Here is an 18,841-nt window from a genome sequence, read left to right on the forward strand (position 1 = left end):
CCAGTGTCAAATCTGGTCACGTGACATATAGCGATAAAGCTGAAAATGTTTAGCTTTATCGCTGAAAAAAAAAACCTCTTCAATTTCGGCGCAAAACACTGTTGTTTATTTTTTTATCATTCACTCCAATTTATTTTATTTGTACCACGACTGCTACTAAATGAGAAAGGCCAAGATCAATCCTGCAAGAAGCCATCTTGTCTTGTCGCTGCTGCTCGACGCGGTGACTTGACAGAGAGCGTTAAATAAAAAAAAAAAACTAATAATGGCGATTGGCGATTGTCGTGCGCCGGGGAATGTTTTATTGTGAATTTTGTTTGTAAGCGAGACCAATGTTTTTCCATTATAATGTCAAAACAAGGCAAAAGAAAAATTACTGTCGAGATACCGAAAACAAAAGACCTTGCGAACAGACCTAGTGTTTTCGAGCGTCTAGGAACTAAGAAAACTTCTAGTGCAAAAAAAACAACTGAACATTGTAGACAGTGGGCCCAACACGGAAGTTGCGCTTACGGTAAAAGTTGTAAATTTGCTGCCACACACACGTTGATTAGTCCGTCTAAGCAACGGGCAGCTAATAAAGACAGTGAACAAAAACGATTGGTGAAAGATGATGGAAAGAGTAGGTTACATTCCACAGTCGTAGTGAGATCGGGTCGTAGTCCCGATGGTGAAATCGACAACTGGGATCAAAATGACCTAGAATACGCCGACACGGACGTTCTGGAGAAAAGAAGGCAGCAGCTTCAGCGTGAGCTCGAGTTACAGCTTAAGATGGACTCTAGTAAAGACATGCGAAAAGAAAAAAAGAAACCTGTTTCGAGTTCCTCATCATCGAGGAGTTCCAGCTCCTCTAGCGTCTCTTCCTCTTCGTCTGATGGCAGTTCTTCATCCTCTTCTTCTGGCAGGTATGAAGTTAAATAACTTATATTCTCATTATCCATTCGTCTGGCATCCACCATTTTGCACATTTTGGCTTATCTGGCGAATTCCAGCAGCGGGAGGGCAAAAAAATGTCTTCATCTGGCAGCCTCAATTTTGGATATTTTGGCTTATCTGGCAGGGTTCCAACGAGGCACTTAGTTCTAGCTTAAGCTTTTTAGAAAAACTGCAATTAAACTGCTTTTTTGTATGAAACCTATGCAAATGAGGTATATTTTTCGAATCACGGCAAAATACTCTTATCAGATTCTATACAGATATTATGTTTAGGGTGTAAAAATAAAATAACATTCCACGTCAAACTTAGAGATAAAGAAATTTTCCAAATTTTGGTATAAAAACTTCCTTAATTAATAAATAACACAATTTTTTGTTCAAATTTGCATTTTATTTACAATAATATACACTATTTGAAAACAGACTGAAAAAAAAACACATAACCCTATACATTTTTTTATCAGTAGAAGGTTTACAAAAATCGGCCCTAACAGGAGCCCCGCGTAAGTGAACACAGAAGAGTGAAGTTTCTATGAAAGTAACCTATAGCCTTTCTTTGTTTAATGATCTCGCATTGCTATGTGTTAGAATAGTGCAGAACCAGTTTTAGGCACGCAAATACACATCAAAGCAGAGTCCCTACATTGTACCGCAGTGGGAGATAAGCAGCAGCATTATTTTTTTCTGTCAGCAGCGGGAATACGCCATATAAGCAGAAATTTGCAAATCGGTGGCTGCCAAAAGTAGTCATTTTTTTGCATTGCCACTCCGGGGATTTTGCCGTATGAAGGGTTAACCTCCGAGATGATCCTAGCTTATTGTGTTGATCTTGAACAGACTTAGATATGGGTCACTAGAATATTATAGGATACTTCATACTCTTGTTATAATAATCCCCTGAATACCCCTGTGATAGTTACCTAATTTTTTACACTGTTGACATTAGAATATGGGTTGTACAACTCTCAACTAGTAGGGTAACTATGTGCACTTTGAGTACCTATCTCATAGCATATTTAGGGATCCACTGTCTAGTTGTGTTACCCTGAAGCCTCTGGGTCAACCTGCCTCCATGAATAGCTATTCTCTTTATGTGGCTATTTATAATCTAATACTTATGTCCATCCTATTCTATAATATTCTATAATTTATTATTAATATTCTATTCTATTAGGTTTCCCAACATTAGACCTACAGTTTTAGGCACACTGAGGAATTAGGGCCTGGATTTGTTTTACTTTATCACATAAAATACAAACCTAGCTTGAGAAACTTATGAGTAAAATTAATGTGATACATAGTGACATGAAAAAAAAAACACTTTTTTTAACCTTCTTTTGCTAAATAAGTGTGAATTAAAACACTAATTATGGACTAAAAAAAAAAACGATATAAATTAAGAACTTTTACACTGTTTTACTGCATGTAATTAATTATCTTAATTCTTAATTATCTATTAAACAGTAAGTGTTGTTACTAGTGTCTTCAAGAAATTAATAATCCCATTGAAACATAAATGTGAAATGAGAGCCAAGTTCAATATGATGATATATTATGCCTTGATTGTTGACTTTAACAACAAAAGAAGTGAGATCTTAATAGGTGCCAAGTTCAATGGCTAGTCCTGAAATTATTTTATAACACCTTAAAATATTATTTTTTCTTATAACTTGGGATATATACTATTGAAGCCTAAGGTCGGACTTGGCTAGTTCTGATATGCGAAATATTATTAAGTACCTACTAAAACAGTCATGGAAGAGCCATAGGGCTACATCCCCAAACAGGTTTGATGGCTAGTTTTTACCAGCAAGCTAAATTTTCGGAAGAATAAAATAAGAACTTACAGCTTTAACACTTGACAAAGGCTAATATAATTCGTATATGAAATAACTAGCCAAGTCCGACCTTAGGCTTCAATATATTATTCTAAGTTATAAGCTGTAATGTTGTTTTGTTATAAAAAAAAAAATATGGTAGGGCATAGGGTGAAAACGAGCATACGGATTATTACATAATTTCAGGACTGATCATTGAACTTGGCACTTGGCACCCATTTAGATCTCACTTCTTTTGTTTTTAAAGTCAACAAACAAGGCATAATATATCTTAATATTGAACTTGGCTCTCATTTGACATTTATGTTTTGATAGGATATCATTACTTTTTGTACAGTAATAATTAAATTTAAAAATTATAATTAAATGGTAAAAATTTACTACTTTCTGATTTATTTCTTTGTATTCACCCAACTACCTATCTGAATGCCAAATTTGAACATTCTAGGGCATCTGGAACTGGGTTAGAATTTTGATCTATAGGTGTCAATGAAAAAAATTATGATTTTTGGATGTTAATATCTAAATACCCGTTTAAGGTGTGTTCATGAAATTTAAAGCACATATTATGTATCTCACAAATCTCAATAAATGAGCCAAATTTGGTATGCTTATGTGAAACAGTTTTTGATTTATGAGGGGGTTAAAAGTGGCTCCAAATGGTTTGGGTAAAATTACACACGGTGCTGCTCGCCAGTTCTGTTAGCTCGAACTTGGCTTGATATGCTACCGCGTGTCTAGATTATGTTCTCAGAGAAAATAACACATTGTACAACTATCTTGGTAACATTGGACTGAATGATGGAATCAGCTTATGTTCAGCAATATTAGGTGCATTGCATGTGCCTGAAGTAAATTTAATTTAATTTTTAAGTAATTTCTTTTGTTTCTCTATTATTTCATTTTATTTTATTTTTGTCTGATGTATTGTTCCCATTACATTTAAAGGAAATTTATTAATGATTATTCTAAACTAGCATTAGCCATTTTTGCCATTAGCGCTTTTTTAAATGCATATATATACATTGTTTATTTTGCTTTTTATTCTGCGGATTGGACTGTATTATAAAATCAGTTATTGTATTGGTCATGAGCAGGGGTCGGACAAAAAGTACCGATGACGTCACACCACTTATAGGATGATTTCAAATAGTATTTTTGATTTTCATAAACAATTATCACTTATCATTTATCAACCTCTTTATTAAACAATATGAAATTTATTTTATTCACTGAATTCCATTGATTTATTAACGATTGTTTTGTTACTTCATTAATGCTACTTTGTTACTACATGTCATGTACAAAACATCATCTTGTGTGCAAGATTACGTCATTTTTACGTCATCCGCACTTTTTGTCCGACCCCTGGTCATGAGTATTTTGAATGATAAGAAAACCTTAAAAATTGTTTTTCCTTTGTAAACAAACATTGGATTGGAAAGGATTGGTAATGATAATATTAATAAAGGATTTCCGTTACCTATTTATGGCATAAAAAGTTTGCTAACAAGTTATCAATGAAGTTTAATGTCTGAATGCCTCATGGATATATTCCTTTTTCTAGGGAAACTAGGAGAAAAGCCAAAAAGGGAAAACTAAAAAGGAATTCTAGTTCTTCATCAGAAGGTGATGTCCCTTCCAAAAAGAAATTTGTTAAAAATGATGCTAAAAGGGATAAAAGTGAAACAAAGAAAACAAATGTTAAAAAAGATGATCGACTGCTTAAAAAAACTGATGTAGCCAAAAAGAAGCCCTTAACAAAAGCTGCTCTTGGCAAGAAATCTTTATCACCTGGGAAGAAATCGGGTGGTACACCCCCTATATCATCAAAAAGTATTTCAAAGGCAGTGCCTAAGCATGGTAAATCTCCTGTAAAGAGAGACAAAAAGAGTGCTTCCCCACATTCGGTTAAAGACCGTGATAAAGAACGAGATAGAAAAGATAAAGACAGGGACAAAGAAAGAGATAAGGAACGGGAAAAGGAAAGAGATCGCACCAGGGGTCGAAGTAGATCACCAAGAAAAGCTAGATCAAGATCACCAAGGCCTCATACATCTCATCCTAAAGACCTTAGGCGAAAAGAAAGTTCTGAGAGGAGTCGCCCAGTTTCGCCCAAAAAGCAAGTTAGGCGTGAGGGTAGCACTGAAAGGCACAGAAAACGATCAGGCAGTAAAGACCGTGATAGAGGACGTGATCATAAAGATAGATCCTTAGAAAGGCGGAAGGAAAAACACGATGATAAAGATAGACATGATAGGAAAGACCGAGGACGAGAAAGAAATAAAGAAGGTAGTAAACGTGACGATAGTAAGCGAAGGGGTCGTGATAGGGGACTAGGTAGTCGAGGACCAGATAAAGGTCTTGAAAAACCGAACAAACCAATGGAACGTTTGCTACCACGGCCTGAAGAGCGTTTAGCTGCTCTTGCAGCTATCTCTAACAGAGCTCTTGAAACCGATAAAAATTCACCTAGCTCAAAAGATCGTCAAGATACTCATTCTGAAAGAGGCGGCCGTAAGCCAGATAGAATGGAAAGAGATCGTTCTATTAAAAGAGATAGAATTGGAAGCTTGGATAGAGAACCTGGCGATTATGAAATGGGCATGGAACGTAACTATGATCGCGGTCATGGGGTAGATCAATATGAAAGAATGGAAGATCGATATGATGACGGCCCTAGAGACGACGATAGATCGCCAGGTTACGGCAGAGATAGACATTATGACGCCGGATACGACATGGCCGGCCCGTCGAGAGGGTATCCTGAGGATGACGAGCGGTTGTATGCTGAACGGATGGGAGATCATCGTGGTGTTGACATGGGTAAGTTTTTAATAGTTGTGTTAATTATTAGAATTACATTTTGATATTGCCCTTTGAACAAAATTCTAACTAGCATTGGTGATGTCATCATCATGCTGCATCACTTTGACGTGTAAAGCAGTCAGGCTATCGACCATGATGTTGACGTCGACGGGCTGTAAGCGGGCTATTCGTAGACGAAGCCACAGGAACATCTAGTTTTGTGTATATACATATACTTACCTAGATTGTCAGAAATGCAAGTTAATTGCAATTGGCTAAGTAAAGTTTTTTTTTAAAGTCCTGGTTATATATTTTTCCGATAGTCCTGGATCCGCGTGGAAATTACGGATCAAGCCGAAGCCCAACAGGAGGCCTGTGCCCAGCAGTGGGACGTTTGTAGGCTGGGCTGGGATAATGATCATGATTGTGCATACATACAATACATGATAGTTTTTTAGGGTTCCGTACCCAAAGGGTGCCAGCGGGACCCTATTACTGAGACTCCGCTGTCGGTCCTGTCACAGGCCTCTATCTCTAAAGCCGTAAAAGTTAGACACTTGTAATATTCACAGATTATGTATTACTGTGGCCGCTATAACAACAAATACTAAAAATAAAGTAAAGTTACAAATTAAAGGGGGTCGTCATACAAGAAACGTGTTTTTTTGCAGCGTTTTTTGGTTGCTAGGCGTTATTAGCCTACTCCTAGCTATTTCGTTTGAATATTTACCTTTTAAGTTTGCGATTTTAATGATGTTTTATAAAAGCTTCGATAATATAATATAGTGACTGTCTTATTGTGTTTGTGTGGTTTATTCGTTTTTATGCAAAATTAATAAAGCAATTTATGAAAACACGTCAATAAACCAACTTTGATAAAGCAACTTTGATAAAGCGCTCGTCTAGTCCACACTGTATAATCATATGTTTACCTCTTTTTTTTACACTAAAAAAATATACTCGAGCATTAATACTATTTACTAGGTCCGATGAATTTTAACCGCGCTCTTTAGTCGCTTCTTTAATTATTAAAATTCCGACTGAATTTTTGAATAAACCCGCTGACTTTTACATTCTTTAGGCGCATGGCAAGAGTAAGCGCTATTCAGCCTCCGACAGGGCGACAGGATGAGAATTTAAATTGTTCTTTATTCAAAATACAATGCACCTAGTGTACATTTTGGTGATATGTTTTTAACTTGTATGTAATTAGTTGTTTGACGGGAGGAATTAACATTTCAACTTAAATTTGAAGCCATATCTTCAACAAATTAGCTGAAATTTTGCACGCATGTGTAAATCCGATGACAATATATTATTATGGCGTAGAGCTGATCTGAAATAAAAAGATGTTGGCCGAACTCTGTAAATAAAACGACCACCGCACGATTTTGGTCTCATTTGAAGACGGACGATACCCAGAACTACACAACAAGGGGCATATTAGAAATCACAGCAACATATCAGCAAGGACATCAACATGGCATTTGGCATAGAGAAAGTAAATCACTACACACAAGTATAAAGGAAAGATACAACCTATAACCTGACCATAGACGATAATCAACTATACAAACATTGGAAACACCTATTACAATGACTGGAGACACAAACATTAAGTATTTGGACCATAAACCTAACCATAAACATACGAACATACTAAATACATAAGAGAAAGTTCATAACAAATAAATCGCAATTATTCTACAAACTCATTAGGAGTCAAAATGGTCCAAGACCAATATAGAAGCCATAGAAAGAACCACGCATAACACTAACAAATCAAAACCATTTACACCCTAAATCTGCAATACAAAGACTGACCTATCAAGAGACAGGAAAGAGAAAGGCATGATATAAACATTTATTATCTCTGGAAAAAACAAATACACAGCTTACAAACATTATTTCACACCAAATCACGTACAAGCAATATACACAACACAATTGTCCAAAATGACCACAACTACACTCCGCTAAACCTACACGAACCACCTGACTCTCATAGATACTCATAGATATCTCAATCCCTAACACACATAATTTACAGAAGACCATCACGGAAAAAATAAGAAAATATGCAGACCTAAAAGACGAAGTTGCTAGACTATGGAGACAGGAGAAAGTGTACGTAGTTCCAATAGTCCTATCTACAACAGGCGTCATACCAAACCACCTACACCATAGCATAAAATTATTAGGCATAAAATCACACGTTTACACAATGTTACAAAAAGCCGTAATACTTAATACATGCAGAATAGTGAGAAAGTTCATGCAACTAGACACTGAAAATAGCCCTCCGCAATCTTCTTAAAAAATATTTATTCTACAACTCTTGCTGCATTTACTTGGTGAATAACCCGTAAATGTAGTTAATACCAGCCTAGAGCTGAGAAAACGCCAATCCTTCGAAAATAATAATTTTATTTTCAGACCAGGTTAGCTTAGCTTACTAAAATTTCATTAAACGCAGGTGTCTTATTGCAGCGCGTTTATTTAATTGTCTGTACAAAAAAATAGGACTGGTCCAATATGAAATTAATTGCTGATTGATTTAGAATTTTTTGCTGTACATCATAAATTGCTTGTATTGCAATTAGCCAGTTTAGCTAAATTAATACATTTTTCTGTTATTCAAAATATGAATAATTTTCCAACCAGTTAAATACTTAGTGCCTGCTTAAGTTTTTCGTGCACTTCAGACCATACACTACTAATAATAATACCTACTCTTTCAAAGTTGTCCTGTGTCATATCCATATCACCCGAAATGTCACACGCTATATTGATGGTTAACTCAAGACTACCCTCGACTAGAAATATAAGTACTTAGCTTAGTTTCAAAAATTTTATCCAAGGGATATAACCCGTTTAGTAGTTTTAATGTTTTGGACTACATTTTATAATGTCGGTAAGTTACTTTATATAAGATAAAATAGGACCTAATACCTAAACTTAAGGGAGATTGATAAGGTTTAGATAAAATGCTGCCCAGAAATGAAAATACCTCTAACGAGTTAATTGTGTTCCTTTCTATTAGAAAAAGCATAAGTTTTTATTATAATTTATGACAATGACGACGATTAGTACTCTACTGTTAATTAATACTTTTAATGTAACATTTAGTTCCCATCAAGTTTATAGGGTTCCGCAGCTAAAATGGCAAAAACGGAACCCTTCAGTTTCGCCATGTCTGTCTGTCTGTCTGTCCGTCCGCGGCTTTGCTCAGGGACTATAAATTCTAGAAAGCTGTAATTTTGCATGAATATTTATATATGTTTCTCATCCAATCTTGTAGTCTGGGGTATCGTTGGATAGGTTTTTGGCGTTTGTTGCGGGGGGAATTGTGCACACAAGTGCAGTTCCACACACTTAGTTGCAAAAACAAAACTGACAACTGACTGTAATGACGACATTAACGCATAAATAATCCAACAATACACTAATAATTCGTGAACAGATGACTCAAAACTCACACATTGACAGTAACATCACTAAGTGTTGTTCATCGGCGAAAAGTCGGATTTATCTCTTGACCGATCCGAAAGTACGGATTAGCGGACTCGATGTTGGTTGTTGGTACTTAAACGAATAAGACAATAATATTGTGATAAAATGTACGACTTTGTTGTTTTAATGTAATTAAATATACGATAACAATTTACTTACATGTGAAATGTAACACCATCTTTTTGCAAGCTTGATGTCCCAGATCTCTTTTTACAGCAGAAAACTGAACGCATTTTGAGCACTGCAGCGTTCACTCGCGCGACTCGATTCGGTCTAGTTTGAAATCCAAGCGCGCCTTGTTTTATAAAATTCGTATACCCAGTTGGGCTTGTACTATAACGGTTAAGTTTTCTTGAGAATTATTAGTAGTTCAAGAGTAAATGACAACCAAAGGTATAAAATATACCTAAACTTGGAATATCCCGTACAAAATACGAAATATTACTTAATTTTTTCGTAATGGCTGTGGAGGAACCATATTTCGGGCGTGTCCGACACGCTCTTGGCCGGTTTTTTTTTTACTCCTAGGATAGATCTTGCAGTGCTTTACTATACAGCCTATTGCTGGCATATGGAGCATAATGCACTGTGTGTTTAGTCTGGGCAGCACTTAGTCCGACTTCTGTACTCCCGTGATTAATCTCTTTAAAACTTACTCATTTGATTGAATGTTAAAATGTGAATGATTGATTGATTGTATGTATGATATATAACTGCCCAAAATAGATCGGAGTGTACTTACACACAGGCAGGTTGACAGAGGCCTACACCAAGAATTTGGTAGGAGAAGGCTGAGAAGAAGAAGATGTAAGATATATAAAACTGATTTTTATTTTGAAAATAGCATTGTTTTTTATAAAACTAAATTTCGTAACCGTATAGAATTTGAGATGGTTTTATGCATTTATATTATAAGTAAACTTTTTTTTTTTCTAAAGGATATGATGATCGTCGTCCGCATCGCGATCATTCGTGGGAGGGTCGGTCGGGGTCTTTGGACCGAGAACGAAATTATATGCAGCCTCACAAAGACTGGGACAACGAAGATTACCGTGCGGCCGGAGACTGGAGCCGCGAGCGGCATTGGCCTTTGCATGACCCACAGGTACAAGAATACTAATAATTTTCTCAAAAACAATGTATACAGTATCAGTTATAGTTTTAACTATTACTTTTTAAATTCTGTCCCTAGGTGAGCTTATACTACCAAACCCTGTACCAGTATCAACCAATTGATTACCGTAAAAGAAACTATCAAAATCCCTGCTTTATCCTATCACATATTTTCCTTGGCTGTCCTTATCCTCATCTTGGTATGTTTTTATACTACTTCATGCAATAATTAAGTTTTGTTTTGTTTAGTCTTAAGTTTTTTGTATTGGTCTTTATAGATGAACGAGTGGGGTGACAAAGATGCTGATGTGGATGGTTGGCATCGCAGAGGTCACCCTGGACCTCACCGTGGCCGAATGCATGGTAAAATATGAAATCTGATAATTATAGATATTGTCAAAACAGTTGATTTGTTAGTATTGAGAATAATATTATGTCGAAAGTCTGTTCGCCGATAATTGATAAAAAAAAATATATAAAAATCAGGGGTCCCTCTTTACAAATCATCATCCCAGCCTATATACGTCCCACTGCTGGGCATATGCCTCCTTTCAGAATGAGAAGGCTTGGTATGCAAATGCGGCTTGCTAATTATTTTTACCGATAAAACAATAATTTTAAACAATTATTAATTCTATAAACCGGAATATTTGCCAAGAACTGAATGCTTGGCACCACGAAACTCAGTTCGCGAGTAACATTATCATAATACTTGTCTATCTTTCTTCTATACATATTAGTATTTCGGAATAAATAAGAATACAAAAACTAAAAGTATTTGTGTTTGTTTGTGTGTTGCATTTTCACATGTGATTAAAGTAAATGATAATAATTGTAGACGACTACAATCGTGGTATAAGAATGGACATGAGAGAAGGTAATAAAAGGCGCCCTCCTCGTAATGAGCCGGAGGCAGCGGCTAAGGAGCCGGCGCCAGCGGCACAATCGGCGCAGCCTGCAGCCGCTCCGCCGCCGCGCACCGATGCTGACGTGGATGACAAACCTATACCCGACGACCTCAGCGAGATCAGTGATGATCCTGATGACATTCTTAACAGAGAAGACGTGAGTACTGGTAATTATAAATAACTAGCTTATGCCCGCGACTTTGTCTGCGCGGATCTAGGTTATCGCGCGGTGGCGCCCTCTGCCGGAATAAAAAGTATCCTATGTTGATTCTTGGGGCTTGAACTATCTCTATACCAAATTTCATCAAAATCGGTTCAGCGGTTTCGACGTGAAAGCGTAACAGACAGAGTTACTTTCGCATTTATAATATTAGTTGGGATTTTGTTTAAATCCAAACAATTGTTTTTACAACCAAGTTACAGGCTCAGCCTAGAAACTTCGTTTAAATAAAATATTTTGTATTTTTAAGATGTTGGATCAGTCTATGGACGAAGACAGCCAAGTTGCTCAAACAACAGAGGAAAGTACAAAGCTTGAAGGGTCCGAGAAAGAATCCACACAGGTAAAGTAATTTATTTCAATACAGAATGTTTGCTCTTGAAAGCGTCCCATGATACCATGGATACCTATCTTGCTTTTGTATAATTTAAAAATGTCAAACTTGATTTGATTTAACTTTTAATTTATTTTCGAAGGATACAAGCGGAGCAGGGGAAGATAAGGAATCCCATGGCGCTAAGAATGATGAAGATGTAACGGATTTAGATTTTGAAGAAATATCGGATGGAGAGCTTGAGGAGGAAAGAACTAGAGGTATGTTATTTTTTATATTAATACATAACAGTTTATTTTAACTTTTATCTATATGAATACATAAAAGTTCAAACCTTTTGCACAAACCATTAAAAACTTGGAAAATATTTACTTGTGTGATTCTATCAAATAGTAATAGTTTGATTTGAGAGCTTATTGTTTTTTGCAGCTGGCTTAGGAGATGCTCTCGGGGTAGACTGGGCCAGTCTTGTGGCGGACGTGCATCGGCGAGAGCGGACTGCCCCCACCGGAGGCGCCCGTGACCGCTGGAAACCTGAAAGAGTTCTTGCACGTCTTGGCCTCTCTATTCACATGGCTGGCAAGAACACAGTGCAGGAAATAATGCATAAAAATGCCGAGAGTTTACAAGCTGAACAAGTGACTAATGTCGAACCGAGATCCGAACTTGCTGCAAACATACAGAATGGCAAACATGATATTGATGACAAGCCAGCTGTTGTCACAGATGTGAACACTTTGCATCCAGTTGCTGCTATGCAGGTACGATATAAATTAAGTTGAGGATAAGGTGCCGCATTTGATAATAATAATAATCCAGCATATTTACTTCTCTGCTAGGCACAGGCCTCCAGTCACTGCAATCACTTTATATGTATTGTTATGTATGTGCAGATTTTCTCACGTCGTTTTCCTTCACCTTACAAATTCATATCATAGGAGACAGAGGAAGAGTTACTACGAAAATATATCTAAAACAATGTTCATTGTCTTTACCAGGTGGCTGTCGAAAAGCGTAAACGGCAGCGCGCTGTTTTATTTGGATCCGGCTGTGAAATCACCAGAGCCCTCAGTGCGCGTCGAGATTTAGCGCTCCGGAGATACCTGTGCCATCTGCCCGCCGCGGAGCGGACTGGCCAGTCCCGAGTGGCGCCACAGCCATCGCTGTTCCACGCCGCGCGCGCTTTACTTATGCAAGCGCCAGTTAGTGGCTGACACCGGTGCTAACTACAGAAATTCCCATCAAAACAATAATGTGTTATATAAAAAAATATAAGACTCGATTTTCATAAGGTATGTATGTACCTATTATAGACTCGAATCCGTGAAATGGAGTGATATTTGCAATGAACTATGTGTGCATAGTCAGATTTGATGTAGTTGGGAATAAACAAGGTGATGAAGTGTATGAGAAGTTAAGAACACACAAATGCTCGGCTAGTGTTTAAATATAAATTGCTACTATTTCAATAAATTAGATACTGTCTGTAAATTGAAGTGATTTAAACTATTCTGGAAAATGTACTATTTTCAGTTGATTTTATGAAATTCAGGACATAATATAATCATGAGTTGCATAAATATCAAAATTGTGTTTAAAAATAACTCAATACTTACTCGAAGTTGTTTCAAGCCTTATCATGGTTCCGAAAACTAATAAATTTTAAGGACAAAAATCTCTTGTTTTATTTAAAACATTTGGTTGTGAATATAAATTTAATATTTACTTTGCGCATTATATTAACTAACAAAGCTCAATAGCCTTGATATAATCCATTTATTTTGGATGGACATAAAGACATTTTCATGCCACTGCAAGAATGAGGGAAAATATACATTCTTGACAACCTACACGTAATATAAGGTAAGCCCTGGTGGCCTAGCGGTTTGACCTATCGCCTCTCAAGCAGAGGTTCGTGGGTTCAAGCCCAGGCCCGCACCTCTTGAGCTTTTCGAAATTCAAAATTTATGCGAAATTACATTTGAAATTTACCACAAGCTTTACGGTGAAGGAAAACAAAGTGAGGAAACCTGCACAAACCTGCGAAGCAATTCAATGATGTGTGTGAAGTTCCCAATCCGCAGTGGGCCCGCGTGGTAACTACGGCCCAAGCCCTCTCATTCTGAGAGGAGGCCGTGCAGTGGGACGTAAATAGGCTGGGAAGCTGGGATGATGATGACACATAATATAGGAGTTACATTACACTGCAGAATGAAAGATAAGTTGGAAACTTTATACAAAGGCTGTGTTCTCCACCAGAAATGTGTGAAGCGAGGATGTGTTGACAGGAATGTATTTTTCATGAGCCAATAGAAAGAAACGCTTCATTTACCTATCCTCGCACAGTCGCACAGCACAGCTCTAGTGGAAACAGCTGGGCAGTGAGGATAGGTAAATAAAGCATTTCCATTGGTTCATGAAAAACCACATTCCTCAAAACAAACACATCTCTGGTGGAAATGCAGCTTTATACTGGTCTTCAGCCCATTATTTTTCATTCCTATGTTGCTAACTCTTACATTGCTAAAGCAACTGAAGAAACACTCCATTTCCCTCGCCTCACTGCTCAGCTGTTTTCAGCAGAGATGTGCTGTGCGAGGTGAGGTAAATAGTGTTTCTATTGGTTAATGAAAAACACATTCCTTTTAACATATCCTCGCACATTGTATACAGTTTATTTGTAAATTAGGTATACTCGAGAGATGCTAGTTAAATTAATTGTTCATTTCATTATGTTAAGCATATATTTAAATTTCATTTATTGTCATACCCCGGGACTATCTGGGCACAAACGATTTGCTAAAGAGTAGACATTAATAGATAGGATATTCGACAATAAGTACATCATATTATGCCTAATGAATAATTACTTCGCTGCGAATTGTAAACTATACTAGTACTTTAGGTTTAATAAAAAGGCTTACCTGCAGTAAATTTAGTAGTTAACATGATTTTCGAAATAAATTATTAATATCTTTTCTAAATTTGGAACAGTTAAGCAGCGGCGTCTTGCTGTAAATATCCATTTTAACCCACTGAATGATCTTTCTATGTTGGCAGTTGTAATAGGTGCATATTTGGCAGTCGTGCAGAAATCAAAATTGTTGCATGATGTGTTTGTGATCGCAGTTCTACTTCATTGCCTTGTAACAATCCGTTCATGATGTTTAGTGTGCTATAGCCAAAATTCTTATTTAAAACTAACTTCATTTTATTAAAAATGCTTTTGCTTTTACGCTCAAGTTTAATTTGGAAATATCTCGATAAATTTTATAAACAATTTTTAAACTACCGCTGATGGACAGGCAGGCTTGAACCCTGTAGCTTTTTAATAGCATTAATTATTCATTAGGTAGAAACCAGCTGGAGTCTGTTTTTTAACTTGATACCTACTCTTTGGCTAACGTCAATCATCCGTGCCCCGAAAGTCCCGGGGTATGCTTATGTAGAATGGTCAGTTTTTGTCAAGTCGAATTTTCATCCTGTTCATATCTACATAAGAATGAGACATCTTCACCAACAGCAAGTTCAGTCTTCTTGTCACCCCTGAAATAGAGTGGTGTATGATTACTTCCTTCATAAAGCTGAATACGGCCAGCTACAGACCTACCGATTCTGTTCTGTTCACAAACACCAGACAGTCAGAACATTCTGATTAGTCATGCTGTAGATTACTTGCTGACCGGTCATTCTTGCCGGCCTAGATCAGTAGGTATGTGACAAGTGGTAGTTCAGATATGCATTCTTTTCTGTTCTATTCTAGGTAGAACAGAACAGAATCGCTAGATTTGTGGCCTAAAAACTTGCAACAGAATAATACAAACTTTTTAAAAAGAACAGCACCAGCAATTCCTTTTATGGCCAATTGGTTCCCATTCACATGTAAAATAGATCCTTCTCGTAAACCAAGCACTGGAGCAGCATGAGGCATTTCGATGTACTCCTCTATTCTCTGGTCCCTTGTCTCCCCTTTATGGGTCTCACTTTCCACTTTGTCAATATAATGAGGGTTTATGTTAAACGGCACAATAGAAATTGCTTCAAAGGTTGGTGGGAAAATAATAGGCATATCATTAGTTGTATGAATGCTCTTTGTTGCTACATTAGTGCCAGCACTACTTCCAATGTATAAGAGGTTACCTTCATCAACTCTGGTTTTAATGAGGTTGACTAAATTGTTCTCATACAGACGCTTCAAGAGCAAGAATGTGTTGCCCCCACCAATAAATATTGCTTTAGCCGAGTATACTGCTTGTTCTGGGTCAGGGTATGAATGCAGACCAGTTACATTAAATCCCCAGGGATCAATAACTTGCTTAATTTTTGCTGTATATCCATCAAAATCGTTTTGAGCATATGGTATGAACATTAGGTTCTTCACATTATGCCTGAAACCAGTTTTTAATGTCAAGAGTTTCAATGATCATTTGCAGACTGTCAAATAGCAGAAAGCATTAACTTTTATTTGTGACCACTTACCGTTGAAGAAATAAGCTTATTTCCGACTTTGCAAATTCAAGAATGGAGTAACCATGGCAGTTTGAAGAGGAAAGTAACAAAGCTTGACGACGTGACTGCATAGTCTGGTTTATCGTAGTAAAACAACAATGCTGTTGTCTACTAATGAAGTTGTGGGGCGATAAAGATAACAAAGGGATATTAATTTGAAAATTTAAACAACGCATTAATGTGGCTAGTACGATAAGATATCACATTCATCTGTTGACGCCGATTGTTTTTGATAAATAGGCACAACTGGCAACTGGCACAAGTAGTAACGATTAAATCGTTCTTTAGATTATACAATAAGTAAAATTATTTATTTATCGACCGAACATTGAAATAAAACAACTAAGAAAAAAAACCACTAGGGAAAAGGAAGAGATTATAGATTATGTATTATGTATTTTATTATTTATTTATTATATCAATGCAATTTATGCAATGCCAAAATTGCCAAATGCCTATAAAATATTGCCAATGCCATAACAGATAACACCCTCAGTCATAATCATAAAACAGTCACAGTCACAATCAATCACAACAATCAGTCACAGTCACAATCAAAACTTGGTCACAACAAGGTCACAACAGAAATCAGGTGACACAAGTGACACTTGTCAGCTGTATTTTTGCATGCAGAAAAGGCAAAAGAAACTATATTCATACATACAGCTTGCTTAGTAAAGCGACCAAGTTTCTCTAATTTTAATAATAGCTTTTGCCCGCGGCTTCGCCCGCGTGGAATTCGGTTATCGCGCGCTGTTCCCTCGGGAACTGTGCATTTTTCCGGGTAAAAATTAACCTGTCACTCTCTGGCCCGTAAACTATCTCTATGCCAAAAATCACGTCGATCTGTCGCTCCATTTCGAAGTGAAAGATGGACAAACATACAAACAAACAACAAACATAAGTTTTTCTTTAACCTTTTGTTTTCCTTTTGTACAATAAAGAGTATAAATAAACAAACAAACATACAAACCCACAAACACACTTTCGCATATATAATATAGTAGTAAGGATTATTATGGTTGAACCTGTTTGCTACACCATATTGTTAAAATTGTATTGAGACTTATTTATATCTACATCATGCTTATGTACATACAATTTATGGCAAGTAAAGAAACTGAACTAAACTAAAAATATAATGCGTGCATACAAAATTTGTGGGTTGCCCTCGATTCCCCTGAGATACCGTCATCAGATCCTGATTTGGTGACAATGGAATCACCTTGGAAGTATACTCTTTCGAATAAAAAAATATTTTTTTAAATTGGTCCCCAATTGACCGAATAATCGGTGAACATACATAAAAATATATATACAGTGTAATGCATGCCCTTCTCCATTTTTGAAGTCGGTTGAAGAGCCCTTTGTGGCCTGCTTACAGTAGAAACTTTTGAATTTTTACATTTTAGCTTTCTGCAACCAGTAAAACGCAAAATCCCGTTTTTTCCCGTTTCCGTAAGAATGTTCGGGAATGCTCTCTTAATGCTCCCCTACACTCCCCAAGCAACCTACGCGCCGAATTTCAGCTTTCCACGACCAGTAAAACGGAAAATCCCGTTTTTTGTCTTTCCTATGGGAATTTCGGGAAATTATCTAATAATGCTTCTCCATACTCCTCAAGCAACCTACATGCCAACTTTCAGGTTTCTACGGCCAGTAAAACGAAAAATCGATCCCGTTGAACTGAATATAAATCCCGTTTTTTCCTTATCCCGTTGGAATTTCCAAAAATCCTTAAAACTGATTTTAATCATTATAATCAACTACTTCTATGCCAAATTTGAAATCTCTGATAATTATAGTTACGGAAATTGGGTCATTAATTGAAAAAAATATATATGAATCCCATTTATTCAGTATCCCGTGGGAATTTCAAAAAATGCTGAAAACTGTTTTTAGCTGTTAGTATTATCTATTTGAATTCCAAACTTGAAGTTTCTAATAATTATAGTTACGGAAATAGGGCCATTTTGAAGTGAAAATATAAATCCCATTTATTCCCTATCCCGTTCGAATTTCGAAAAATCCTTTCTTAGTGCGCGTCTACACCTATCAAGCAATATATATTCCAAATTTCAAGTCTCTAGGCCTAGCGGTTTGAGCTGTGCGTTGATCTATAAGTCAGTCAGTCAGTCAGTCAGTCAGTTTCTTCTTTTATATATATATATAGAAGAGTTTACATACAGTAGGTATACAGACATTGCTTAGGTATGTCAGGACTTGTATGTCGGATTCTTTATTCTTTTACCGGATGAACACATACCAACTGCCCTGTACTACGAAGTAAAAAATGTCCTAGTTATGTTTTTCTTGTGAAAATTTCCTGTTTCCGAGAACTTTTCCAACTTTTTGGGAACTTTCCGCAACTTGCACGTCTATTTTGTATGTAGACCTACAAAATAGACGTGCAAGTTGTTACCTCTACCTATGCTACGCATTAACGCATGTAGATAGATAATATATTTCCATATATATTATCTACCGAAAGGCTAGTATTGGAATAAACGTAAAATATAGGTTCATAACTGGTTCAAGTTTTCCAGTGAACGAACAAAGTCACTTCTAGCGTGTTCATTTATGAGTTTCCAAGATCTATTGAATGAACAATAGATAACTTATTTTTGTGCTTTAATTAATTTGGGACATGTAATCGACC

General features: G+C 36.6%; 2 protein-coding genes across 2 annotated transcripts; one reads left to right on the plus strand and one right to left on the minus strand.

The window, feature by feature from the left end:
- Nucleotides 1–210: 210 nt before the first annotated feature.
- LOC141426784 (uncharacterized) lies at nucleotides 211–13,316 on the plus strand. Its single transcript, XM_074085955.1, has 9 exons — nucleotides 211–908; nucleotides 4,345–5,603; nucleotides 10,037–10,203; nucleotides 10,490–10,574; nucleotides 11,050–11,276; nucleotides 11,590–11,682; nucleotides 11,816–11,933; nucleotides 12,103–12,434; nucleotides 12,672–13,316. The coding sequence occupies exons 1-9, from the start codon at nucleotides 349–351 to the stop codon at nucleotides 12,885–12,887; spliced, it is 3,057 nt and encodes a 1,018-aa protein (XP_073942056.1). The 5' UTR covers nucleotides 211–348; the 3' UTR covers nucleotides 12,888–13,316.
- Nucleotides 13,317–15,021: 1,705 nt separating this feature from the next.
- LOC141426786 (probable alpha-aspartyl dipeptidase) lies at nucleotides 15,022–16,716 on the minus strand. The gene is made up of 3 exons (XM_074085956.1): nucleotides 16,153–16,716; nucleotides 15,498–16,061; nucleotides 15,022–15,219 (listed from the first exon to the last, which is right to left on the minus strand). The coding sequence occupies exons 1-3, from the start codon at nucleotides 16,356–16,358 to the stop codon at nucleotides 15,138–15,140; spliced, it is 852 nt and encodes a 283-aa protein (XP_073942057.1). The 5' UTR covers nucleotides 16,359–16,716; the 3' UTR covers nucleotides 15,022–15,137.
- Between the last annotated feature and the right edge of the window lie 2,125 nt (nucleotides 16,717–18,841).

This window comes from Choristoneura fumiferana, chromosome 3 (genome assembly GCF_025370935.1).
Source record: "Choristoneura fumiferana chromosome 3, NRCan_CFum_1, whole genome shotgun sequence".
In the NCBI taxonomy this organism is placed as follows: Eukaryota; Metazoa; Arthropoda; class Insecta; order Lepidoptera; family Tortricidae; genus Choristoneura; species Choristoneura fumiferana.